Genomic DNA, 26,697 nt, shown 5'->3' on the forward strand with positions numbered 1-26,697 from the left:
ATTGCTTTCTGTTCCTTTTTATGAAGATTTTTCTTTTTCTTTTTAAATTTGGGGTATAGGCTTCCTTTATGACTCAGCAGGTAAAAGAGTCTCCCTGCAGGTTCAATCCCTGGGGCGTGGAGATCCCCTGGAGGATGGAAATGGCAACCCATTTCAGTATTCTTGCCTGGAGAATCCCATGGACAGAGCAGCATGACGGGCTACACAGTCATGGGCCCACAAAGAGTGGGACACGACTAAGTGACTAAGCACACAGGATAGTTGCTTTACAATGTTGGGTTAGTTTCTCTGTACAACGAAATGAATCAGCTATGTGTATACAGCTATATTCAAGAATCAGCTATATTTGAGATCCCCGGTGGCTCAGCGGTAAAGAATCTGCCTGCCAATGCAGGAGATGCCAGCTCGATCCCTGGGTCAGGAAGATCCCCTGGAGGAGGGCATCACTACCCACTCCAGTATTCTTGCCTGGAGAATCCCCATGGACAGAGGAGACTGGTGGGCTACAGTGTATGGGATCACAGAGTCAGACAGGGCTAAAGCAATGGAGCACAGCACAGCACAATGTTTGCAGTGAAGTAATGGCAACCTACTCCAGTGTTCTTGCCTGGAGAATCCCAGGGACGGGGGAGCCTGGTGGGCTGCCGTCTATGGGGTCGCACGGAGTCGGACATGACTGAAGTGAGTTAGCAGCTGCAGCAGCAGCAAGTAAGTCTAGGAAGCTTTTAACTTTGCTGAGATGTATTCTTTAATTCAGATATTTAGTCAGGATGGATCTGGGTTCAGTTCACGTTAAAAAATAATAATTTTATATATTTATTTATTTACTTTGAGCTGTGCTGAGTCTTTGGTCCTGCAAAGGCTTTTCTCTAGTTGTGGCAATCCAGGGCTACTTTCTAGTTGCAGTCCACAGACATCTCATTGCAGTGGCTTCTCTTGTTGCGGAGCATAGGCTATAGGGGATTCAGGCTTCAGCAGTTGCGGTTCCTGGGCTCTAGAGCACAGGCTCAGTAGTTGTGGTGCATGGGCTTAGCTACTCTGCAGCATGTGCCATCTTCCCAGACCAGGGATTGAACCTGAGTCTCCTGGCATTGACAGGCAGATTCTTTATTACTGAGCCACCAGGAAAGCCCCTGTTCACTTTCAATACTTTTCCTGGGATACAGTACACCCTCCAGCCCGATAACTCAAGCGGTGACACACCCTGGAGAAACTTCCCAGCACAGATTTGTCACCTGTGACGTCACTCCCAATTCTGTTCTTATCTTTGGGAGCAGCTGGTTTCCTGACCTTCCATCTCTGTTCTCTCACTAATGTTCCCTTACAATGTTTTTGTTGCCAGTCCTCTTTCCTAATCTTCCAGTCCTTTTCTTGTGCATTTTGCTCAAGTTTATCCTTAGTATCCCTCACCAGCTCTGTCCCACTTTCAGTCCTGTTCTTTAGTGCTTCTCACATGGACTTGGGTTATCTTTGTGCATTTTGAGTTTCCAGGCAATTCTCTGTCTCTCCCAAAAGAGAACCACTGGTGCCTTTTCATCTCAGCCTTTCGTTTCTTAAAGTTCTCTGCTCCTACTTCTAGTGAAAACCTTCCTGAAAATTCCTTTCAAATCCTACAGTAAATATTTCTCAAGAATTCTGTTTCTTTCTTTCAGTCTTCAGGAAAATATGCCCTTCCTTTGCTTTGATGAAATTTTTCAGAATCTCTATAATGTTTTTAACATTATTTCATGCACACAAAATTGCACAAAATGTAATATAAATAAATAACTGTAAACCACACAACTTTTCTTTTTTCTCTCTTTACTTATCCTGAAAAGCAGAATCATCTCTCAGACTCAGGACTGATGAACTTGTAGATAAATATGCAGCTTGCTCTTGTCCCTGTTCCCAGTCCACTGGGACAATGGCTACAGTGGGAACACCCGCCAGATGGGCATCACAGCTTCTCTGGTGGTTCAACGTCACTTCCAGTGACTCACCAGAAACACTGGTCATCTGCCTCTACTTCCCAATGCTTGTGCTTCTTCCTCCTATACTGTTTCTGAACAACTATTCTCTACACAATTCTCTTCCTATGGCTTCTTTTTAAAATAAATATATATATTTATTTATTTATTTATTTGGATATGCTGCGGCATGCAGGATCTTGTTCCCTGATCAGAGATTGAACCCAGATTCCCTGCACTGAGAGACCGGAGTCTTAGCCACTAAACCACCAGGGAAGTCCCTTTCTTCCTATGGTTTCTGTTTATTTATGGATGCAGCTGCTCCGTGGCTTCTGCTCACTCCCTTTTTTCATACTTTTCTCAGTTTCTTTTATACTTCTCTTAGTTCTGGGCCACCCCTCTGTCTGATGACTCTCAGGTTGTCTGTAGTCAACTTTCTCAAAAATGAAGATCCAATCTGTTGATCAGTCATCATTCAGTGAGGGTACCTCTCTCTGTTGGGCAGAGTTCTTACCTTCCGCAATCATACAGGTCTCTGGTTTCATGTCTGTTTTTGAGTCACCTACTTTTTCTTGGATCAATGAGCTGTGGCCTAGACGACAGGATCTGTGTCAGTCAGCTATTGCTGTGTTACCAAAAAATCCCACAAAGTCTTCAGTTCAATTCAGTCAGTTCAGTAGTTCAGTCATGTCTGACTCTTTGTGACTCCATGAATCACGGCACGCCAGGCCTCCCTGTCCATCACCAACTCCCAGAGTTTACTCAAACTCACGTCCATTGAGTCGGTGATGCCATCCAGTCATCTCATCTTCTGTTGTCCCCTTTTCCTCCTGCCCCCAATCCCTCCCAGCATCAGAGTCTTTTCCAATGAATCAACTCTTCACATGAGGTGGCCAAAGTACTGGAGTTTCAGCTTTAGCATCAGTCCTTCCAAAGAACACCCAGGACTGATCTCCTTTAGAATGGCCTGGTTGGATCTCCTTGCAGTCCAAGGGACTCTCAAGAGTCTTCTCCAACATCACAGTTTAAAAGCATCAATTTTTCAGCACTCAGCTTTCTTCACAGTCCAACTCTTACATCTATACATGACCACTGGAAAATCCATAGCTTTGACTAGACGGACCTTTGTTGGCAAAGTAATGTCTCTGCTTTTTAATATGCTGTCTAGGTTGGTCATAACTTTCCTTCCAAGGAGTAAGCATCTTTTAATTTCATGGCTGCAATTCCAGTAGTCATTTCCACATGACTACTGGAAAAACCATAGCCTTGACTAGATGGACCTTTGATGGCAAAGTAATGTCTCTGCTTTTTAATATGCTGTCTAGGTTGGTCATAACTTTTCTTCTAAGGAGTAGGCATCCTTTTATTTCATGGCTGCAGTCATCATCTGCAGTGATTTTGGAGTCCAGAAAATAAAATCTCCCACTGTTTCCACTGTTTCTCCATCTATTTGCCATGAAGTGATGGGACCAGATGCCATGATCTTTGTTTTCTGAATGTTTTCTGAATGAAAAAGCTTTAAAGCCAACTTTTTCACTCTCCTCTTTCACTTTCATCAAGAGGCTCTTTAGTTCTTCTTCACTTTCTGTCATAAGGGTGGTGTCATCTGCATATCTGAGGTTATTGACATTTCTCCCGGCAATCTTGATTCCAGCTTGTGCTTCCTCCAGCCCAGTGTTTCTCATGATGTACTCTGCATGTAAGTTAAATAAGCACAGTGACAATATACAGCCTCCTTTTCCTATTTGGAACCAGTCTGTTCTTCCATGTCCAGTTCTAACTGCTGCTTCTTGACCTGCATACAGATTTCTCAAGAGGCAGGTCAGGTTGTCTGGTATTCCCATCTCTTGAAGAATTTTCCACAGTTCATTGTGATCCACAATAAACTTTGGCTTTGGCATAGTCAATAAAGCAGAAGTAGATGTTTTTCTGGAACTCTCTTGCTTTTTCGATGATCCAACAGATGTTGGCAATTTGATCTCTGGTTCCTCTGTCTTTTCTAAAACCAGCTTGAACATCTGGAAGTTCACGGTTCATGTACTGTTGAAGCCTGGCTTGGAGAATTTTGAGCATTACTTTGCTAGTATGTGAGATGAATGCAATTGTGTGGTAGTTTGAGCATTCTTTGGCAATGGACAATGCCAAAGACCATTCAGGTATGACCTAAATCAAATCCCTCAAAATTATACTGTGGAACTGACAAATAGATTCAAGGGATTAGATCTGATAGACAGAGTCCCTGAAGAACTATGGACAAAGGTTTGTGACATTGTACAGGAGGCAGTGTTCAAGACTATCCCCAAGAAAAATAAATACAAAAAGGCAAAATGGTTGTCTGAGGAGAGCTTACAAATAGCTGAGAAAAGAAGAGAAGTTAAAGGCAAAGGAGAAAAGCAAAGATACACTCATTTGAATGCAGAGTTCCAATCAGTAGCTAGGAGAGATAAGAAAGCCTTCCTCAATGATCAAGGCAAAGAAACAGGAAAACAATAGAATGTTTTGTTTGGGAAAGACTAGAGATCTCTTCAAGAAAATTAGAGATACCAAGGAAATATTTCATGCAAAGAGGGGCACAATAAATGATAGAAACGGTATGGACCTAACAGAAGCAGAAGATATTAAGAAGAGGTGGCAGGAATACACAGAGGAACTATACAAAAAAGATCTTCATGACCCAGATAATCACGATGGTGTCATCACTCACCTAGAGGGATGTGAAGTCAAGTGGGCCTTAGGAAGCATCACTATGAACAAAGCTAGTGGAGGTGATGGAATTCCAGTTGAGCTATTTCAAATTCTGAAAGATGATGCTGTGAAAGTGCTGCACTCAATATGCCAGCAAATTTGGAAAACTCAGCAGTGGCCACAGGACTGGAAAAGGTCAGTTTTCATTCCAATCCCAAAGAAAGGCAATGTCAAAGAAAGTTCAAACTACCACACAATTGCACTCATCTCACATACTAGCAAAGTAATGCTCAAAATTCTCCAAGCCAGGTTTCAACAGTATGTGAACCATGAACTTCCAGATGTTCAAGCTGGATTTAGAAAAGGCAGAGGAACCAGAGATCAAGTTGCCAATATCCACTGGATCATCAAACAAGCAAGAGAGTTCCAGAAAAACATCTACTTCTGCTTTATTGACTATGCCAAAGCCAAAGTTTATTGTGGATCACAATGAACTGTGGAAAATTCTTCAAGAGATGGGAATACCAGACCATCTTATCTGCCTCCTAAGAAATCTGGATGCAGGTCAAGAAGCAACAGTTAGAACTGGACATGGAACAACAGACTGGTTCCAAATCGGGAAAGGAGTATGTCAAGGCTGTAGATTGTCACCGTGCTTATTTAACTTACATGCAGAGTACATCATGAGAAACACGGGGCTGGAGGAAGCACAAGCTGGAATCAAGATTGCCGGGAGAAATATCAATAACCTCAGATATGCAGATGACACCACCCTTATGGCAGAAGGTGAAGAAGAACTAAAGAGCCTCTTGATGAAAGTGAAAGAGGAGAGTGAAAAAGTTGGCTTAAAACTCAACATTCAGAAAACTAAGATCATGGCATCTGGTCCCATCACTTCATGGCAAATAGATGGGTAAACGGTGGAAACTGAGAGATTTCATTTTGGGGGCCTCCAAAATCACTGCAGCCATAAAATTAAAAGACACTTGCTCCTTGGAAGAAAAGCTATGACCAACCTAGACAGCATATTAAAAAGCAGAGACATTACTTTGCCAACAAAGGTCCGTCTAGTCAAAGCTATGGTTTTTCCAGTAGTCAGGTATGGATGTGAGAGTTGGACTATAAAGAAAGCTGAGTGCCAAAGAATTGATGCTTTTGAACTGTGGAGTTGGAGAAGACTCTTGAGAGTCCCTTGGACTGTAAGGAGATCAAACCAGTCATTCCTAAAGGAATCAGTCCTGAATGTTCATTGGAAGGACTGATGCTAAAGCTGAAGCTGATACTTTGGCCACCTGATGTGGAGAACTGACTTACTGGAAAAGACCCTGATGCTGGGATAGATTGAAGGCAGGAGGAGAAGGGGATGACAAAAGATGAGATGGTTGGATGGCATCACTGACTCAATGGACATGAGTTTGAGCAAGCTCCAGGAGTCTGTGATGGACAGGGAAGCCTGGCGTGCTGCAGTCCATGGGGTCACAGAGTCAGACAAGACTGAGGGACTGAAGTGAACTGACAAGAAGAAACAGAAAAACACCACCATCTTCTTGGTTTCTTTCCAGGAGGAAGCGTCTCTGTGGGGCTAAGAAGCAACGAGGCTACCACACATTGGCTTAGTGTGTTCTTTGTTACAAAATGCTTTTCACCCTCACCCCTTTTTTTTTTTTTTTTTGGCTGCACCACACAGCATGCAGGATCATAGCTCCCCAACCAGGGACTGAACCTGGGCCCCTGGCAGTGAGAGTGCAGAGTCCTAACCACTGGACCACCAGGGAATTCCCTATTTAATCCTCACCACCAGCCCAAGAGCCCAGGAGCATCACTATGCCCTTTATACAGATGAGGCAACTGAGATTTAGACATTAAGGGGTTTGGGTAAGTCACAAAGCAGGTAAGGAGCTGACGGAGGGTCTGTGGCGAGGTGAGCGCAGAAGAAGAGGAAGAACACACCGACTCCATGCAACTTCCTCTGTGGGTCAGCCTCCCCCAGCTCGTCCACCACATCCTCCCCTTGGCCTGTGTCTCTGCAGCAGCCCCACGTCTCCTGCCCCTGTCCTGTATCATCAGCTGCTGCCAGCTTCGCCACACCTCCTCCCCGACCTTTGCTCCTGGCTTGTTTTTTCCTCTGGACTCGGGAACCTCGGGTTCACTTTCACTCACCGCCTGTCCTTTCCGAGAGCCTCACCATGTGCACCGGCAAGTGTGCCCACTTCGTGGGGCTGTCTCTCATCCCCCTCTCCCTGGTCTGCATCGTGGCCAACGCCCTCCTGCTGGTGCCCAACGGGCAGACCACCTGGACCAAGGACCACCTCAGCCTGCAAGTCTGGCTCATGGCTGGTTTCGTTGGCGGGGGCCTGATGGTGAGAGGACTGGCCAGGGTGCATGGGCCATGGGAGGGAGCACCACTCTCTGGGGTCCTGACCAGGAGCAGGAGGGAGTGAATGGAAAGGATGGTGGTGGCTTGGTGGGGACCGGGAGCCCATCCAGCCTGCCCCCAAATGCTAAGCACTGCGTAGGGTTGCTGCTTGGCCCCAGGGTCCTCAGCTGAACGTCTGAGCTGAATGAGAAGGAAGGAGCCTCACTGCTCTTGACTGTTCCCTCCTGGGTAGGGAGTTGGTCCTCCCAGCCCTTCCCTGTCCCCACTGCTGAGCAGATGCTGGGAACACCTCATGACAAGGGTTGAGACAGAAGGAACAGCTGGTTCCCAGGGAGGTTATCGGGTTAAGATAATAATCGGTTCAGTGTGTGTGTGTGTTGGGGGGGGTGGTGGTTTACAGTGATAGCATAGTGTCTGGAGCCAGGTAGCGATGTCGCAGATCAGTCATTATACCTATCAGCTCAGTGTTACCTCCGCCACTTCCCTGTCCAACATTTCTGGATGCCCACCACGCACTGGGCACTAACAATAAACTCAGAATCTAGGTCAGTGTGGTGGAGAAGGGGTCCCTGTTGCTTTCTGGAGACCAGGACCTGTCAGGAAAAGTGGGGGAAGGGGAGACACAGATTTCCCGGACTTCTTAACCCCTGTTTGCCAATCCCTCCCTGTGTAGGGGAACTTTTTTGTTTGTGCTCCGCATGGCATTTGGGATCTTAGTTCCCCCACCAGGGATTGAACCCATGCTCCCTGTAGTGGAAGCACAGTCTTAACCACTGGACCACCAGGGAAGTTCCAAGGGACTGTCAAATGAGTTTAACATCTTTATGGCCTGAAGACAAAAGATTTATCCCCCGAACTGTTTCCCACTTCTCAGGAGGGCTGACTGATGAAATTCTCTAGGGGAATGCTTCATCTTTGTTTCTTTCTCTGACCACAGCTCCGTTCACTAAATGGGGAACAAACTGAGCTTTTCCTTTATACAACAATCTCCTCTTACCAAGGCTTCCCTGGTGGCACAGATGATAAAGAATCCGCCCGAAATGAGGGAGACCTGGGTTGGGAATATCCCCTGGAGAAGGGCCTGGCAACCCTCTCCAGTATTCTTGCCTGGAGAATTCCCATGGACAGAGGAGCATGGCGGGCTACAGCCCACGGGGTCACAAAGAGTCGGACGTGATTAAGCGACAAAGCACCCCTCTCACCCCCTGCCCCAAGGCCTTTTCTCCTACTCTCCCTCTCGCGTGGATTTATGGCAGTTGGACTCCACTCCATACCTCTGATCTCAACCCTCTTCAAGACATCACACTCCTCCCAGCCCTAGTCCCTCACTCCCTGTCATATCACACCCCTTTGCCAGCCCAAACCAACACCACCTCCCCACAATCTCACCAGCCTGCTTCTGGGAAGCAGGTGAGATCAGCGGTGGGCAGAGGCCAGAGCATCTACACCCCCGAAAAAGCAGTGAGGAATTTGAATTTTATTATAAGTGCAGAGTAAACTACTGAAGGACTTTTTAGCTTTTTAAAAGTCATACAGACAACTTCCCAGATCCTTAATATACAGTTCAGTGAATTTTTATAGAGGGGACATACTTATGTTCTGGGCACTTAGATCAAGATCTGGGTCATTACAAGAATCCCAGACAGGCCTTCTACCAGGCCCTACTCCACACTGCCAAGGGCCCCACTATCCTGACTTCTACCCCAGAGGTTAGATTTGTCTGTTTAGCACTTTATATAAATGGAATCCTACACTGTGGACACTTTTGTTCTGACTTCTTCAGATCAAAATTACATGTTTGTGAGTTTCATCCATATTAGTATACAATGCTGTAGTTTATTATTTCTTATGCATTCCATTGTGTAAATATTACCACAATTTATTTAAACATTCTACTGTTGATGGATATTTGGATAGTTCCAAACTTGGATTTATTCCAAATAATGTTCTCTAAACATTCCTATAAATGTCTTTAGGTGAATGTATGTTTGCATGTCTATTGGATAGATACCTACAGAGTAAAACTGCTGAGTCTTAAGGTATGCAAATATTCAGTGCTAATAGATATCACCAAAGAGTTGTCTGAAGTACTTATAACAATTGTATTCCCATCAGTAAAGGATGAGAGTTCTAATTGCTCCATATTCTGTTGGATATGGCTGGCTGCTGGGTGGACAGTGGACAGTAGGAGGTCAGCAGTGGCTGCAGGAAGATCAACTGAGGTTACTACAGTTGTCCAGGAGAGATAACAATGGCATGGACAAGTCCAGTGGGCAAGGAGATGGAGAAAATTAAATAGACCCAAGCTATAAACTCAGTGCTTCCTCCTGCTTCTTCAATTACCTCTTTTCATTGAGACAAAGAAAGAGCAGAGAGTGAGACAGAGGAGCTCAGAGAAAAAAAGGAAATAAACACTTTGGCTAAAAAAGCAAAAATTAGGGACTTCCCTGGTGGTCCAGTGACTAACACTCTGTGCTCTCAGTGCATGGGGCCCAGGTTCAATTCCCAGTCAGGGAACTAGATCCCATATGCTACAACTAAAGAGTTCACATGCTGCTGCTAATAGACCCTGCATGCTGCAACTAAGACCTGGCGTGCATGCTATCACTCAGTCATGTCCGACTCTTCGTGACCCTATGGACTGTAGCCCACCAGGCTCCTCTGTCCATGGGGTTCTCCAGGCAAGAAAACTAGAATGGGTTGTCAGGTCTTCCTCCAGGGGATCTTCCAGACTCAGGGGTTCAACCCATGTCTCTTACAGTCTCCTGCATTGACAGGCAGGTTCTTTACCACTACTGCCACATGGGAAGCCCAAGACTTGGCACAGCCAAATAAATCAATACACAAACTTTTAAAAAATCACAAACAAGGAAGTCATTTGAAGTTGGTAAATCCAAAAGATAAATCCAGGTGTCTCTGGCTCCAAGAGCCTCCGAGTAAGTGATATAACCAGACAGGCTAAGCAACGGGGCCCGCTCTGGCCCCAGACCTGCCATGAGACAAGGAAGAGGGAAAAGCGTCTAGAGGAAAGTTTACTCAACTCTGCAGGTGTTTCTGTAAGATTGCTGTGAATGATGTAATGGAACTAAAGCTCTCAGCTTCTCCCTTGGAGAAGACCCAAATGTTGCCTTATTGGTGTGAGATAGACAAGGAAGACAGGGAGGCAAAGATCCATACAGCTGCAGAATTATAGAGATGGGAGATAAGCAAAGAACCTGGTTGGGTGCAACAAAGCTAAGGCTGAAGCCAAAGGGAGGGCGCCTCAGACACCTTCATAGAGTTCAGTCTTGACAGGTGACTCTTTGAGGAAACCCTAAGGGATTGGATCAGGGAAAACATCAATTGAAAATGAAGTTCAATCTGGTGGTAGCAGGACTTCCCTGGTGGTCCAGTGGCTAAGACTTTGCACTCCCAATGCAGGGGAACCGGGTTTGATCCGTGCTGGGATCAAGCTGAAACTAAAGATTCTGCATGCCTCAGCAAAGATCAAAGATCCGTTTGCTGAAACTAAGACCCATTGCAGTTAAAAAAAAAAAAAAAAAAATCTGGTAATAGCAATGTAGGATTGAGTATGGGCACAGGGCAAGAGACATGGAAACCCAATAGGGAGAATGAGCACATCCTTCTTGTGGGAGGTGACTGGGGACTAACTGGGTGGAAGAAAGGACTGACAGATTCAAGAGCCACTGAAGGACTTGAGGTCTGGCTCGGTATGGAGGATTCAAGTTTTCAGGACTGAGTGACCTGGAGGATATTTCCACTGATGGAGACAAGAAACCCAAAGGGAGATGAATTTTGGGGGGAATAAACTGTGAAGTCAGTATGAGGTTGGATGAACTTGAGTTAAAACCAAGACATACATGTGAACAGACCCTTCAGGCAGTCAGATCTGAATTTGAAGGTATTGATTCAGGAGACAGCTATTGTTAGAAGCAGCAGCTGACACCCTGGCAGGGGGTGGGCTCTCTGAGGACTACCACAGGAGAAAGAAAGACAGGATCAGGGTTGTATCTTGAGGATTCCCACCCTTCCCATTAGAGTCTTCACTTACATACTCCTCCACCCTCTATCATAATCCCAGTTCACCAGACATTCCAACACCACTATTCCTTCCTGCTGCCGAGGGACTTTATACTTATTGACCATTTATTCTGAGTTAGTCTTCACATCAAGTCAACCTGTTATTTCATTAAATCCTGACAACAGCCATGGGAAGTACGCAGACCCATTTTTCAGAGGACAAAACTGAGACCCAGAGAGATGAAGAAATTTATGGAGTGTGAAATGAGCACAAGTTTGGCATCAAACCCAGGCTTCCTGATTCTCATTCACTTGGGCACCTACTATATACTGAGATTTATGGGGGATATAAGGATATTGGGGCCCTACCCTCCTGGAGGCTACAATCTGGACAGAGATAAGTTGGCACATAAATACAGATAAACTTAAAGCAGAGCCCCAGAGTGCTGCAGGAAAAGTAGAGATAAGGTCTCCTTATAGTTCAAAGGGCTGAAGGTATCACAGGAAACTTCCAGGAGGAGGTAAGCATTGATGCAAGTTGGGGACCTGCTGGCCTTGCTATTACATCGACTCTCCTCCAATAGGTACTTTGTCCGGGAATTTCTGCCGTCCGGGCCGGGGGAAAAGGCTGTTGTGGTGCAGGCTGCTGTGGAAATCGCTGCAGGGTAAGATCCAAATTAAGACGGGGCTCAAAGGGTTTTCTTGGTGGTCTACTGGTTAAGACTCTGTGCTCCTAACACAGGGCGCCCAGGTTTGATCCCTGGTGGGGGGAAATAAGATCCCACATGCCATAGGACACAACTTTAAAAAACTAGTAAATTTTTAAAATAATAATAATAAAGACAGGATTCAGCTTCGGTCTTTGAACCGGTTTTCGAAGAACCACATCTAAAGCCATGGTCCCTCTACTGAATTCCCAGCTTCATAGCACCTCTGCAGAGTCCTAGGCTCCATCTCACCACTCCCTCTCACCGACAAATATTAGGCTTCAGTGGGCCTGACCAGAGGGGACTACAGCCCCCTTGAAACTCCATGGCCACCGGCTCTTAGGATTAAGCGGAACTCCAGTCCCGGAATTTGACGGGAAGTGTATTTTTAACGACACTGGAAAAGATGGGGTGGCGGGGGGACGGGGCCAGGCACGGTTTGCCCACGAGTAGGTAGGGGACGGCCCAACACACCTCTCCTTGCGCTGTGCATGTAGATGCTGCGCTCAGTCTTCTGCTCAGCTATCGGGTTGCTTGGCGCCATCTACTGCCTCTCGGTCTCGGGAACCGGGCTCCGAATTGGACCACAGTGCTTAATGAACGGCTCCTGGGATTACCATTTCCAAGACACCGCGTAAGGCTTAGCCTATATTCGCGGCCCTGCCCCATTCTCTGTCTCTGCCCACCTGCCTTTCCCACGCGGACCGGGGAACCTAGGCCGGACTCGGCTTTGAGACAGCTTCCTCCACGTGGGCCAAACGAGCTCTGTGCATATCCCCCTAGGCGCCTGCGCGGGGCGGGAAGCCCCAGGTAGGGGGCGCGGGGGGAGGGGTGCGGGGGGGAGGCGCGCTCCGCGTGACCTCCTGCTCTCGCGTGACCCTGCCCCACCCGCAGAGGCTCTTACCTGCTCAACCGCACGCAATGGAACTTATGCGTGGAGCCGCCCGATGTGGTCCTCTGGAACGTGACGCTCTTCTCGCTGCTGGTGGCCGCATCGTGCCTGGAGATCTTGCTCTGTGGGGTGCAGCTGGTGAACGCATCCATTGGTGTCCTCTGTGGCGACTGCAGGAAGAAGCAGGTGGGACGGTGTGGGATGGAGCTGGCAAGGAAACCTATTTGCTCCCTGGCTGTGTCCTGTCCTCACTTTATCTTTTCCGCAGGGCTCCTCTCAGTGAGGCTCCATCTGCCTGATCCGTCGCTCCTGGATACCCACCTGGCCCGCCCCGACCCTGGAATAAACTAGAGTATTTAGAGTTCTCTTCCGCGTCTCAGACTGTGCCCTTATACAAGGAGTGTCGGAAGGCCTCCAGGTACACCGTTGCTTGGGGCTCTTATACCTTGCTTGCTATTTTCTTAATAAATACTGAGCTGTTGGTGCACTGAAAGTACTGTATAAACAAGACAGGCAAGTTCTGTGCTCTTAAAGAATTTAACATTCCAGGGGTTAGAAGATGGACAGTTTTTAAAAGAAGCAATAGATTATTTCAGTTGGTGATAAGCACTTTTTAAGAACATGGAGGTAATGGGGATAGATATTCACTGACGCATGACCTTTTTCATAAGACAAAGTCCAAGAAAGAAAAATTGGACCTGAAATCTGGTGGATGGATTAATCATCTGGACTGTTGGGAGAGTCCAGGCAGAGAGGGCAGCAAGGACAAGGACACTTAATAGGACTCAATGTACAGAAAAGCCACTGTTTGAGTTTTGTAGGGGGAAGAAAAGGAAACATATGGAAAAGATAAGCTTCCCAGGTGGCTCAGTGGTAAAGAACCCACCTGCCAAAGCAGGAGATGAGGGTCTATCCCTGGATTGGGAAGATCTCCTGGAGGAGGAAATAGCAACCCACTCCAGTATTCTTGCCTGGGAAATCCCCTGGACAGAGGCGCCTGGTGGGCTACAGCCCATGGGGTCATAGAGTCGGACTCCACTGAGTAACTGAGCAGACACGCATGGAAAAGACATGTTAGTCTCCTAAATTCTAGAACATGAAGCCTTAAGACAATATAGCATTGTCACCTAATTTGGTAGAAGTTTCTTAATCTGGGGTCACTGGTGGTTCAGAAAGGAAACAACCTGGGCTCTTAATGGGGATTACACGTTTGCAGAGGCTGTCAGAAAAGCAAGGACTTCCTCAACCTGTAAGCAAAATCTGTTTCAGTGCATTTGTTTCTTTTTTTTTTTTTTTTTCCTGAACTATGGGTCGGTAACTTTCAGTAGCTTACCCTAGACTTCTGAGTGTGCTTAGTCGCTCACTCGTGTCTGGCTCTTTGCGACCCTATGGACTGTAGCCCACCAGGCTCCTCTGTCCATGGGAATTCTCCAGGTAAGAATACTGGAGTGGGTTGCCATGCCCTCCTCCAGGGGATCTTCCCAACCCAGGGATGGAACCCAGGTCTCCCGCATTGCAGGCGGATTCTTTACTGTCTGAGCCAGCAGGGAAGCCCAGACTTCTGAGACCAACCCTAATTGGGCCTGGCCCAATGCCAGGTTAAGAGGAACACGGGGCGACGCAGTTTCCCATCCCTAAAACAAGCCAGACCAAAGCCAAGACAGAGAAGCTTTAATAGCGGAGGTGGGACGAGGCTAGGGGTTGGGGAGGACGGCGATGGTATCAATTGCGGCAGCAGAAAAAGAGCGCGTCGTTGATGGCGGTGTCGTCGAGGAGGCCTTGAGGCTGCTGAATCTTGGTCTGCAAGCCGCATACGCCTTTAGGACAAAGCTCACTCCAGTTTCCGAAGTCTCCCCAGGTCAGGCCCGGCCCCTGCAGCTCCGTGCCGTCGGAGCAGAGGAAGCGCACGTTGTTCGCAGCTGTGTTGTCCCCAAAGGTCACGGGTGCCTCCACGCGAAGCGAGAAAGCCACCAGGAAGCCGCCGACGGGACACCACAGCGGCTCACTCCACCATCCCCACCTGCGGGAGAAGCGAAGACGCACTGGCTTCGCGGTGCCCCCTACCCACCTCCAGCCCGACCCAGGCCTCGGGGGCTTCCCCGCCAGGTGCTCAGTCACCTGACCTCCACAGAGATGCGGGCGGGTGGTGTGGGGTGGGAGGGGGCGGTCTCCCACCCGCTTCCCATTTCTAAACCTCCTGGAGGAACCTGCCCGTCGGGAGGGGAGGGGATGTGTGTAACCTAGGGTAAGGGGCCTACCCCGACCCTAGGGGATCCTCGGCCCCTGCCCCCCACCTTCCAGACTGGGACTCCACCACGTGTGCGTTGAGATCCGCTTGTCCGCGCGCGCAGTGCAGCCGGATCCCGTTCAGGGCCGTGTCGTCGCCAGGAATGCCTTGCGGGGGCTCCACCTGGGCGACCGACGACGAGTCAGAAGACTGCCACCCTCGGCTCTGGGGTCCCCTCCGAGACCGAGGCATGAGTCCCTACCTTGAGCGAGAACCCGCTGGCGAAGAATCCGTCAGGACACATCTCGGGCCAGGCCCAGTCGCCCCAGGGGCCCCCGTTGGTCACCTCGATGACCGACATGTAGCCACCTGCTCCTGCGTACCCCAAGCAAGTGGCCTGCAGCAGCAGCAGCGGCAGCGGCAGCTTGGCTCCTGCTCCTAGCTCCATCCCGCAGCCTCCGTGAGCCCAGGCGCCTTAGCAGGCTTAAAAGCAACCTTTGCTTTTAAGAGGGCTCGGATTGCGGAAGGGCCACCCGGATTAAGTGAAATTCAAAACTAATCCGGTCCAGTCGGGAAGCCTACAGATTTGACTCTCAGCCCAGCGCCAGGGGAGGAGGGGCAGCAAGAACCCACGAGTTTGAAAAACCACCCACTTACACAACGTTAACAAACTTTAAACCAAGAATCATGGTTCATGTCTTGCAGGCATATTTTATTTAATCCACAAAACAATTTTAGGCGGTGGAAATTACCCTTCCTATTCTGCAGATGAGGGAACTGGGGCTGCAAAAATGGCAAACAATTTGCCTAAGGTCACAGGCAGCAAACCGTGGAACGTTCCAGCATTGGGAAATGGGGAACCCAAGGCTAGGGATGAAACTGATGCTTCCAGAATCCCAGGGGACAGGGACCCCATGAACCTCCAGGATGTGAGAAAGCATCAGAGATAGGGTAAGAAAGAATCCATGAACTATGGGAGCTAGGAAGCATCGTGTGAGTGGTTGGAGTCCTGACTTCTTGAGAATCTGGGACACTCCACTCTCTCAAAAGAAACTGTACACAGAGACAGGGAAGAAGTCTAATAAGTTTATGGATAGGTGGCTGAGGACAGGAGATGCTATTTATTCCATTTCTTCCTGTATCCTTTCCCTCAATGTTTTCCCCCCTATGACCACCAGGGGGTCTCCTAATTGGAAAAAACAAACCAGAAAAAAAACAAAAACAAAAACAAAAAACCGCTCAGGTTCGTTGTGGGGAGTAGTGAAAAATGAAAGAAAGTGAAGTCACTCAGTCGTGTCCGACTCTTTGGGACCCCATAGACTGTCGCCTACCAGGCTCCTCTGTCCATGGGATTTTCCAGGCAAAAGTACTCAAGTGGGTTGCCATTTCCTTCACCAGGGGATCTTCCTGACCCAGGGATCGATCCCAGGTCTCCTGCATCCCAGGCAGAGGCTTTACAGTCTAAGCCACTAGCGGGGAGTAGTACCAATCCTCATTGGCCTGCCCCTCACGCACACTCCTGTGCTTTATTCAATACATACTTATTTAGAAACAATGTGTTGTGTCTCAGGTAATATTCTAAATGCTATAAATAGAGTAGCAAATGTGAAAAAGCCCCTGTCTTCATCAGAGCTCACATCCCAGTTGGAGAGACAGATGATAAATTCTTCAATGCACCTTGAGCTCTGTAAAGGCACATTTCTATTCCTGGGGCCTAGTACAGGGCCTGGCATATGGAGGTATTTATAAAGGTTGGTTTGACTGAGGAATCATTTTGGAGGTTTAAAGAATTAAACAAATGTAAAAGGAGACAGCCTAAAGTATATAACTGAGACATCAGGCTTCCAGTTCAAGACAAGGTCCCCTGAGGATAGGATGGTGCTTCCCAGGTGGTGCTAGTGGTAAAGAACCTGCTTGCCAATGCCGAAGACATAAGAAATGCAGGTTCGATCTGGGGATTGGGAAGATCCCCTGGAGGAGGGCCTGGCAACCCACTCCAGTATTCTTGCCTGGAGAATCCCCATGGACAGAGGAGCCTGGTGGGCTACAGTCCATCATGTCACAAAGAGTCGGACAGGACTGAAGTGACTTAGCACACATGCATGAGGATAGGATAATTTAGAAGTGGGTGTTCCCTGGGTCCCAGGTGCCCCATGCTTGAACTTAAAAAGTAAGATTTATGGAGCAATTGTGGTAAGCTTTTCCATTTACAGTGTTCGCACATATGATATCATTTAATCCTCACATGAGGCCTTGCAAAAGAACCTATTATTATCCTCAATTTACAGTGGAGGAACTCAAGCCCAGTGTCAGCTTAAGGCCCACCATTGTTCCTTGGAGGACCTGCTTCTGACCTCAGCCTCTCTTCACAGTACCCAGGCTGCCTCCTACTACCACCCAGCCTTCAGGGAAGGGAAATGTAAGGGACATGTCACTGCTACCGAATCCCCTAAATTCTCTTCATTCCAGTCCCTCACCCCTCGGATACTGCCCTCTGGGGCAAAGGGCACAGGGGAAGGGGCCTTGGTAGGTTAATAATTAACTCTCTGCACCTCAGGCACTGCGGCTTCTCTCCTCTCCTGGAGGCGGAGGGACAAAGCCCGGCTAGAGGCTGGCAAGGGGGCGGTGGTTCCTGCTGCAGCCATGGGGGTCGCACTGCCGGGGCAGATCCCGCGGCGGTGGTTGCACAGCGCAATTCCTCTTGCTGTCTTCGCGCTACTGCTTGTTTATCTCTGGGCTCGGAACCTTCGTGAGTATTCTGTTCTCTCACCTGCTCTGGGAGGAACCGGGGAATCCAGGCCCTGGGGACCTAAGGCCTCACCTCAGGCCCTCACCGCGCTGTCCCGCCTCCCCCTCTCAGGCTGCGGATCTGGGACGCAGTCCTGCATTGCGGAGGGGCCGCCGCCTTTGCAGGTACGCTACCGGCAGGGCTGGAACTGGGAGCTCCTGGCGGGGTCCTGAGCAGTGGGAAGTGGACCAGTCTGAGGATCTGATGAAGGGCAGGCCCTCCTCCTACTCGCCCCTCTCCCGTCAGAAGCTGAGAGTCTAGCCAGAGGAACACCAGCTAGATCTAAGGAATAATTTCTTCAGAGCCCAACTGGGCTGCTTGGCGAGCCCAGCAAGCTAGGGGTTCTGCTCCCATCTCGATGCCCTCAAATCTAACCTGCAGGTCCAGCAACAGTCGGGACCCGTGGAGGGCGCGGAATGGGAAGAGCCTCAGTGTCTGGGCCCCCAGGGGATGCTGGGCCGTATGATGAGGCAGTTCCGCGCCAGTCTGAAGCCGGAAGGGGACGTGGAATTGTCACAGTACCTGGCAGGATGGAGGGATCTAGTCAGGTGAGTGATCTCTCTCCTCCCATCCAGTCCCCGCCTCTTGGTGGCTCCATCGCCCTCTCGCAAACCTTCCTACCCTTCCCACCATCACACACACACAGGTTCGTAACTCCCCTCGGCTCCATCTTCGCCTTCGCCACAAGCGAGGCCTCCGCCAAAGTGACAGCCCTCGAAGCTCTGGTGCACGGCCCACAGGCCGCGCACTACACGTCCCTGGGGACGATGGTGGCGTGGGAGCGGCCCGAGATCGCCTCACCGCCCTCGAGGGCTTCAGGCTCGGTATCGATGCTCCTGCTACACCGTGCGCTACGCTGGTCCCAGCTCTGCCTCCACCGGGTGGCGACCGGGATGCTTGGAGGCCCGGACGCCGGCGTTCAGTGCAGCGACGCTTATGGTACGGCCTTGGCCCCGCATCACTCCTGGCTCGTCCGTCAGGCTGCCCACCTCGCATTCCTCGCTTTCCCGGGTCGCGGCCGATTACTCAAGCTGATGTGTCCCGGAACCAGAGAGACGGAGGCGAGGGCCGCGCTGGCCCGAGCCGCGGGCACCCTGGAGGACGTCTACAACCGTACCCAGGGCTTATTGGCTGAGCGCGGCTTGCTCGAGCTGGCCTGATGCCTGCTGGAGGAAGGAAGGAAGCATACCGGGGAGGTGTCGGTGCAGCTGGGGTTGAGCCCTCGGCTGGCCTCTGGGCGCCAGGCGCGTGGTCACCACATACCCCGCCTCCGTGGTGACGTCACCAACCCGGCGTGGGTGGGGTTTTAGCCTCTTCCTCTTTAGCTGCAATCTCCCGGAGGAGGGAGGAACAGGGGGTAATAAAAACAGTGGGGCTATTCCCTGATAGCCGTCGACTTAGGGCGTTTTGTGCGATGATGGCAGGCGCTTAAGGGAAATAGGAAAAATAGATGCGGGAAGATGAAGATGTGCTATTCCTATTCCCCGCCGCCGAGAGACTCGCTACCCCTGACCTGTCTCAGTCATTCCTACAGCTTCACTTGTCCACTACATGCCACGTCTCCAGTCCAGACCTGTCCCCTGAGCTGCAGCCCCCATAAAGCCAACCCTTTCCCGGACATCTCCACATGACACCGCAAATGCAACACATCCTACACGGATCCAGTCACCTCCTCCCAGAACCGCACCCCTTCTTATGTTTCCTGTCTCAATAAATTACACCCTTTCCCGTCAGCTACCCAAGGCTAAAACCTGTGCTAAAAACTCACGTCAAGCAGGCGCCAGCTCAATAATGTTCGTTTGTTGACTCCAGTGAACAAAGTTATACAGTGATAACTCCCAAATTATAACTCCAACCCACTTTCCCCTGGATTCCAGAATACTACGTATACTCGTCCTTATTCCACATCTCCATGTGGATTTCAACTAAACATAGCAAACTTAATAAGTCCAAAACTGAGCTTCCGATAGCCTCTCCTCCTAAAATGCTCCACAGTCCTCACTACCTCAGTAAATGACAATTCCATTCTTCTACGTCCTTAAGCTAAAAAACCTTGTCATCCAGACTCTGGTTTCTCTTTCATCATACCCACCTCCAATCTGTCAAATTCTATTTCTTACTATCTCCACTGCGACCCACCTATCAAGTCCATTTTATCTATCACTTGGATTGTTTCGATAGCCTCCAGTTTCTCTCTCCCATACTTTACTTCCCTACGGCATATTTTCAAAAAAGCAGCCACAGTGATCTTTAAAATGTAGAGCATATCATGTCACTTCCCTGCTCAACATTTTCCAATGGCTTCCTATTGCACTTAGATGAAAACTTTTAAAAAGTTAAGCAGAAGATTTTCTGGATCATATCTTCAGTTGAGAAGGATGAAAATTTTCTCAAAAGTCCTCTGTGATATGATTCCACTAGCCTAAGTGACCTCCTCAATATCCATTGAATGTGTTAGGCAGGGGCTTCCCTGGTGGCTCAGTGGTGAAGAATCTGCCTACCAATGTAGGATTCTCAGGTTCAATCCCTGGGCTGGGAAGATCCCCTGGAGAAGGAAATGGCAACCCATTCCAGTATTCTTGCCTGGGAAATCCCATGGACAGAGGAGCCTGGCCTGCTGTAGTCCTTGGGGATTGCAAAAGTCAAATACAACTTAGCGACTAAACAACAACAACATGTCAGGCAAAATCCTGCCTCAGGACCATTGTACTTGCTCTTCTCTCTGTCCAGAATGCTTTTCTCCAATATATACAAATGACCTCCCTCCTTCCTTTTGGTCTTTATTTACATGTCTCCTGAGTGAAACCTGCCTTGATTATTCTTTCTAAAATTTCAACACACACATACACACACACTTCCTATCTCCCTTCCTTGCTTTGTTTTTCTTCTTGGTATAATTCATTATCTAACATACTATATATTGTACTTTTTTTTTGTCTCCCCCAATAGAAAGTTCCATGGGGCTAGGATTTGTCTACTTTGTTCCCAGATGTACTCTCAGTGCCTTAAATGGTGTCTGGCACCTAGCAGACATTCAACAGCTCTTTGATGAGTGAATGTATGAGGAAGCACTAAAAATAGTTCAGATGATTGCAGTCAAGAGTGTCAAAAACACCAATACAGTATACTAACGCATATATATGGAATTTAGAAAGATGGTAACGATAACCCTGTAAGCGAGACAGCAAAAGAGACACAGATGTATAGAGCAGTCTTTTGGACTCTGTGGGAGAGGGAGAGGGTGGGATGATTTGGGAGAATGGCATTGAAACATGTATAATATCATATATGAAACGAATCACCAGTCCAGGTTCGATGCACGATACTGGATGCTTGGGGCTGGTGCACTGAGACGACCCAGAGGGATGGTATGGGAAGGGAGGAGGGAGGGGGGTTCAGGATGGGGAACACGTGTATACCTGTGGCGGATTCATGTTGATGTATGGCAAAACCAATACAATATTGTAAAGTAATTAACCTCTAATTAAAATAAATAAATGTATATTTTTTTAAAAAAGAGTGTCAAAAAGAAAAAGGGATAGCACAACAATGTAAATGTACTTAATGCTATCGAATTGTATACCAAAAATGGTTAAAATGCTAAATTTTATATTATTTATATTTTACTACAACAAAAAAGATTAAAAGAGGAGATGTGATTACAGTCAGGTGGGCAGGAGCAAGTTCACAAAGGCCCTTATAATCTATTATAGAGATGGGAGACTGTATCTTGAGAGTTAATTTTAAGCAAGAGTGTGTCAGGGTCATATTTTCAATTCAAACCCCAGGTCCAGCTGAAGTATGTAGAAATAGTATGGCAAGTTCATAGGAGGACCACTCCACACAATAACAGTCAATATATATTCTTCTCAAGCACACACGCAACCCCAGAGTAGACCAAAGAGTAGGCCGCAAGAGTCTCAAAATATTTTTAAAGGTTGAAGTCACAAAATCTTCTCCAACTAAGCTAAAATGAAATTAGAAATCAACAGTAAAAGGAAATTTGAAAAATTCACAAATATGTGGAAAGTAAAAAAGCACACTTTTAACCAAACACTAGGTCACAGAAGAAATCACCAGGAAAATATTTTTTCTCCCCCACTCCAAGAAAAATACTTTGAGACTAGGGAAAGTGAAAACAAAGCACACCGAAACTTGGGATGTAGCATAAAAAGTGCTCAGAAGAAAATGTGTAGGTATATATACCTATATTAAAAATGAAGGGGAGAAAAATGAAGGGGACTTCCCTGGTGGTCCAGTGGCTAAGAGTCTGTGCTAACAGTGCAGGGGGGGCTGGTTTCAATCCCTAATCAGGGAACTAGATCCTGCATGCCACAACTAAGACCCGGTGCAGCCAAAATACAAGTAAATAGCACAGGGAAGTATCCTTAATATCTTGTAATAGTCGATGATGGAAACATATATATAACTTAATCACTTTGCTATACACCTGAAACTAAAACAATATTGTAAATCAACTATACTTTAAATTTTTTAAAAGTTTGATGTTGGGAGTTCCCTAGTGGCCTAGTGGTTAGCATTTCGGGCTTTCACTGCTGTGAACCCTAGTCAGGGAACTGAGATCCTGCAAATCACAAGGTACAGCCAATATATAAAGAAATTAAAAAGCCTATTTTTAAAAGTTTGATGTTTTGCTTATGAAGAAGACAAAATGAAACAAAAGCCCTCTTAATAACAGTAAAAAAAATCCAACTTTAAAATGGACAAAGCACTTTCCCAAAAGATGTGCAAATAGTCATTCAGCACATGAAAATATGCTCAATGTTACACAAGATATCACTTCACACCCTCTAAGAGAGCTAAAGTTAAACATGCTCAGTAACGATTAGGAAGTGGAGAAATCGTAATCTTCATTCACGGCTAATGGGAATGTAAAACGAGGCAGCTGCTGTGCAAAAGCTGTAAATTCCTTAAAATGTTAAACAAAAAGTTATTACATGACCCAGCGATTTCATTCCTACTATATACTCCTAGGCATATAACTAAGAGAAATGAAAATAGTGCGGTCACTGTAAACCGGAGATCCACAAGTCTTATCATGAAGGTTCTTTGATCCGCAGTTCCGATCAGATTTATCAGTCCCGCCCGAACCAAGAGAAAAGTAGTCTTTCCATGCGGTTTGCGGGTTTTTCTGTTGAGTTTTTTTTGTTTGCCAGCCACGCTGCCATCAAGCGCTCCCTGTCGCAAAAGAACTTTCCCTATGCATTTCTTTTCCCGTCTGCCGTCAACCAGAAGTCCTCAGAACACGACTTAAGAGAGTGACAGAGCGCTTTACGACAGTTGCTTTGCGGCAATACCGGAGGAGGAAGATGGCGGCCACCTTAGTAGCAGCTAGGGGGACCGGGCCGGCACCAGCCTGGGGGCCTGAAGCTATTGCCCCCGACTGGGAGAACCGGGAAGTTTCCACAGGGGTAAGGATGAACTCGGGATTCAGGAGATATGCGCAAGGCTTGAAGAGATCGAAGGATAACGCTGGAATGGGTTGGGAGAACTGAAGGGGCGGGAGGAGGGAGGTGGTCTGTGCGATGCGCTCAGGCAGGGGGAAAGGTATTCTAAGGATGCAGGAGTGATGTGGTGGGAGGTGGAAGGTAGGCTGAGCGTGGGATTCTGGAATCTTGCAGGACGAAAGCTTAAGGCCAGGGTGGCCCTTTGGGAATTTGAGGATTGGAATTATGATACCCTGCGGGGTATTGAGACCCACCCCCCATGAGATTTGATGATGGTTTGGTACTTCCCCCAGTGGCTCAGACGGTAAAGCTTCTGTCTACAATGCGGGAGACCCGGGTTCGATCCCTGGGTTGGGATAATCCCCTGACGAAGGAATTGGCAATCCACTTCAGTACTATATTGCCTGGAAAATCCCATGGACAGAGGAGCCTGGTAGGCTACAGTCCATGGGGTCGCAAAGAGTCGGACACGACTGAGCGACTTCACTGTCACATTCTTTGGTGGCGCACGACTTAACTCGTACTCTGGGGACTGGATAGACGGATTATTGAGGTTTGTGTGTGCTGGAGAATATGGAGAGGCCGACTCGCCCTTTATCCTTTTTTTCCAGACCACTATCATGGCCGTGCAATTTGATGGGGGCGTGGTTCTAGGAGCTGACTCCAGAACAACCACTGGGTGAGCTCAGGACAGCTATGTGAAAGATCTTCCCATCTTTCCCTTCCTTCCTTCCTTGGCTGCCAGCCCATCCTTATCCTCCTTGGGCTGCTGTGGGAACGGAGATTTCTCCCCTCCTGGGAGATCAGGATTTGTTCCATCTTTTACTACTTTGTAGTTCTCTAAACCTTTTGGTGAAATTCTTGCAAAAGTTTGTTTTCCAGCCTGTTTCAGTTTAGATGAAGACTGATCGGGAATACTGGAATTCCTGTTGAGGTAGTGGATAGTGAAAGATGGAAGTGGGAGACGGGTTGGCTCCTTCCTCACTATTCTGCCATCCTGCAGGTCGTACATTGCCAATCGAGTGACTGACAAGCTGACCCCTATTCACGACCGTATTTTCTGCTGCCGCTCAGGCTCAGCAGCTGATACCCAAGCAGTAGCTGATGCAGTCACTTATCAGCTTGGTTTCCACAGGTACTTGTGGGTAGGGGAAGAGCAAGTGTCTGAAAGGAGTTGGGACCTGAGGGGCTGAATGGTCTGACACTGTCTTCCCTATGACTCTCTTCATCATCTAGCATTGAGCTGAATGAGCCTCCGCTGGTGCACACAGCGGCCAGCCTCTTTAAAGAGATGTGTTACCGATACCGAGAAGACCTGATGGCAGGAATCATCATTGCTGGCTGGGACCCCCAAGAAGGGGGACAGGTCAGACACCACCACCTCCAGAATGCTGGAGCCATGCCTTTTCAGTCTCTCCCCACCCCAGCCATTTTCTAGTTCTTTTTCCGGTCTCTACATCACTTATTATTAACTCTACACAGACCATTCCCACAATGGACAGGTGAATGTATATGTACAAATGATGACATTTTTCTCTCTCTGTCTGGTAGGTGTACTCGGTGCCCATGGGGGGTATGATGGTACGACAGCCCTTTGCCATTGGGGGCTCTGGGAGCTCCTATATCTATGGCTATGTGGATGCTACCTACCGGGAAGGCATGACCAAAGAAGAATGCCTGCAGTTCACTGCCAATGGTGAGAATTTGGGCTCCTGGGTCTGTGAGCCTAAATCTTCCTACCCAAGCCAGGTCAACATTCCTCTTCCCTTGCCATGATCCCAGCATCTGACTGTGATTCTAACTTTCTTCTCTTAACCTAATTTTCTTCTTTTATCCACAGCTCTCGCTTTGGCAATGGAGCGGGACGGCTCTAGTGGAGGGGTGATCCGCCTGGCAGCCATTGCAGAACCAGGGGTAGAGCGGCAGGTACTTCTGGGAGACCAGATTCCCAAATTCACCATTGCCACTTTACCACCTCTCTGAATCCTGAGATCCTAAGATATGAGACACCCCATACATACCCCATTCAAAATTCAATAAACAGTTCATCAGTGAGAATCTGTGTGCTTTGGGGTTCTTTCTTTGACCTCTGGGCCATTCCTGTTTGTATAAATCACTGCCCTGAGTGAGCTGGAATGGACCCTTCTCCAGGCCATCATCCCCCACACTTTCTTTACCACATCCAGGCACTTGTGACAGGAGTGTGGTTGATGTGGGGGCTTTCCACAGATGTTCCACTCCCCTTGCTATTCAAGCCCAAGGTGGAACTCGAAATTCTGATGGAGACTGGAGTCACCTCTCCTCAGCCTACCCCCTGTGAGGCTACTGGCTGTGAGGCCAGAAGGATTCCACATCTCTGACCCAGGCTCATGGTCCCCTGTCTTCACACTCACCTCTGTCACCTCATAAGAAGCAGCAATGTGACTTCTTTGGCTCTTGGGTGGAAGGTGGACCTTGATGCAAATGGAGTTTAAGATTGATGTCGAGTTGGAGAGAGCAGCCACTGGGAGTGCTGTGGGTCAGCTCCAGCGACCACCTTTCCTTTGGGAGGGTGATGGGAAGTCAGCTTTCAGTCCCTCGGATGGGAAACCAGGAGTGAACTCTGGCTCCTGCAAGACTGGCTGGACCCAGAGACCTCAGTGGTGCTCATTGACAGTGACTGACAGTCTTCCCTCATCTGTTTCTCCAGTCAGTGGCTAAGGGAACTGTGAAAGCCACATTTGGAAACCTGGTTCTAGAATATAATCCTGCCTTGGGGAATTCCCTAGCGGTCCCATGGTTAGGAACTAAGATCCCACAAGTCAAGTGACACGAACAAAAAAAAAAAAAGCAAACAACACAATCCTGCCCTGGAAGATTTCAGGGGGTACAGAGGAATCTTCTTAAGGATGTGGTGAGGTCCTGGATTAAGTGAAGAATCTCTGACCCCAAACATGTGTATCTCAAGCTTAAAATAACCACTGCAGAAGTTTTGATTTTCTGTAAAACCTGTTCTCCCGGTCTTCCCTGTCTCAAAGCATCTTTGATTGCTCTTTCCCTTATACTTCCTGCAAACTCCATCCTTCCACAGAAAGGCCTTTCCTAACCTGAATTTTAAGAAACACCACCACCCTTTTCTTACATTATCTGTTAATTTTCTTCACAGCAGTACATTTTAGTGTCTCCTATTACCATGCTTATTTATTATCTGCCTCCCCCTACCAGAAAGCAAATTCAGTGAGACGAGAATTCCTTGTGCTTGAGTGACTGATATATTTTCAATACCTGGCAGGGAGTGGACATTTGATATTTATCAAACGAAAAATATGCTCCCTGGCCCAATCTGCTGTCCTGCCTACCCACTAACCACTCCAAACTGGTTTCACCACCTTCAGCTCTGAAGCTTGGTTTCAGAAAACCTACTTCCCGCTGGGCATACCTGGGCTCTGCTGGAGATCAGGCACCTCCTGTTTCCCACTCCCGTGTGCTCACTCCCACCCTGCTGCACTTCCCACCTCAGCCCCATCACACAGGCCTGGTGTCGTCCCCATCTCCTCTCCAAAACACCACACACACACACACACACGAGCAATACTCAGAAACAACTC

At 48.1% G+C, this 26,697-nt stretch overlaps 4 protein-coding genes and 1 non-coding gene across 7 annotated transcripts; 3 read left to right on the plus strand and 2 right to left on the minus strand.

Annotated features, from left to right (window-relative positions):
* Window positions 1–6,333: 6,333 nt before the first annotated feature.
* TRNAE-CUC (transfer RNA glutamic acid (anticodon CUC)) lies at window positions 6,334–6,406 on the minus strand. Its single transcript has one exon. It is a non-coding gene; the product is annotated as a tRNA-Glu (tRNA).
* Window positions 6,407–6,817: 411 nt separating this feature from the next.
* Window positions 6,818–13,100, plus strand: TM4SF5 (transmembrane 4 L six family member 5). The gene is made up of 5 exons (XM_055580072.1): window positions 6,818–6,991; window positions 11,613–11,693; window positions 12,233–12,369; window positions 12,630–12,813; window positions 12,896–13,100. Exons 1-5 carry the CDS (start codon window positions 6,818–6,820, stop codon window positions 12,908–12,910), a joined length of 591 nt encoding a protein of 196 aa, XP_055436047.1. The 3' UTR covers window positions 12,911–13,100.
* Window positions 13,101–14,281: 1,181 nt separating this feature from the next.
* On the minus strand, window positions 14,282–16,980 carry VMO1 (vitelline membrane outer layer 1 homolog). Of its 2 annotated transcripts, XM_055580073.1 has the most exons (3): window positions 15,117–15,394; window positions 14,922–15,037; window positions 14,282–14,647 (listed from the first exon to the last, which is right to left on the minus strand). In XM_055580073.1, exons 1-3 carry the CDS (start codon window positions 15,300–15,302, stop codon window positions 14,350–14,352), a joined length of 600 nt encoding a protein of 199 aa, XP_055436048.1. In that variant the 5' UTR covers window positions 15,303–15,394; the 3' UTR covers window positions 14,282–14,349. The 2 variants fall into 2 exon arrangements, with proteins under 2 accessions (XP_055436048.1, XP_055436049.1); XM_055580074.1 differs by lacking the exon at window positions 14,922–15,037 and having other exon boundaries at window positions 14,486–14,647; window positions 15,117–16,980.
* A 517-nt stretch (window positions 16,981–17,497) lies between these two features.
* On the plus strand, window positions 17,498–18,851 carry GLTPD2 (glycolipid transfer protein domain containing 2). Its single transcript, XM_055579644.1, has 3 exons — window positions 17,498–17,803; window positions 18,024–18,190; window positions 18,289–18,851. The coding sequence occupies exons 1-3, from the start codon at window positions 17,498–17,500 to the stop codon at window positions 18,800–18,802; spliced, it is 987 nt and encodes a 328-aa protein (XP_055435619.1). The 3' UTR covers window positions 18,803–18,851.
* A 4,064-nt stretch (window positions 18,852–22,915) lies between these two features.
* PSMB6 (proteasome 20S subunit beta 6) lies at window positions 22,916–25,163 on the plus strand. Of its 2 annotated transcripts, none has more exons than XM_055580076.1 (6): window positions 22,916–23,074; window positions 23,722–23,789; window positions 24,114–24,245; window positions 24,347–24,476; window positions 24,662–24,806; window positions 24,931–25,163. In XM_055580076.1, exons 1-6 carry the CDS (start codon window positions 22,973–22,975, stop codon window positions 24,993–24,995), a joined length of 642 nt encoding a protein of 213 aa, XP_055436051.1. In that variant the 5' UTR covers window positions 22,916–22,972; the 3' UTR covers window positions 24,996–25,163. The 2 variants fall into 2 exon arrangements, with proteins under 2 accessions (XP_055436051.1, XP_055436050.1); XM_055580075.1 differs by having other exon boundaries at window positions 22,917–23,074; window positions 24,951–25,163.
* Window positions 25,164–26,697: the final 1,534 nt, after the last annotated feature.

This window comes from Bubalus kerabau, chromosome 4 (genome assembly GCF_029407905.1).
Source record: "Bubalus kerabau isolate K-KA32 ecotype Philippines breed swamp buffalo chromosome 4, PCC_UOA_SB_1v2, whole genome shotgun sequence".
Classification (NCBI taxonomy): Eukaryota; Metazoa; Chordata; class Mammalia; order Artiodactyla; family Bovidae; genus Bubalus; species Bubalus kerabau.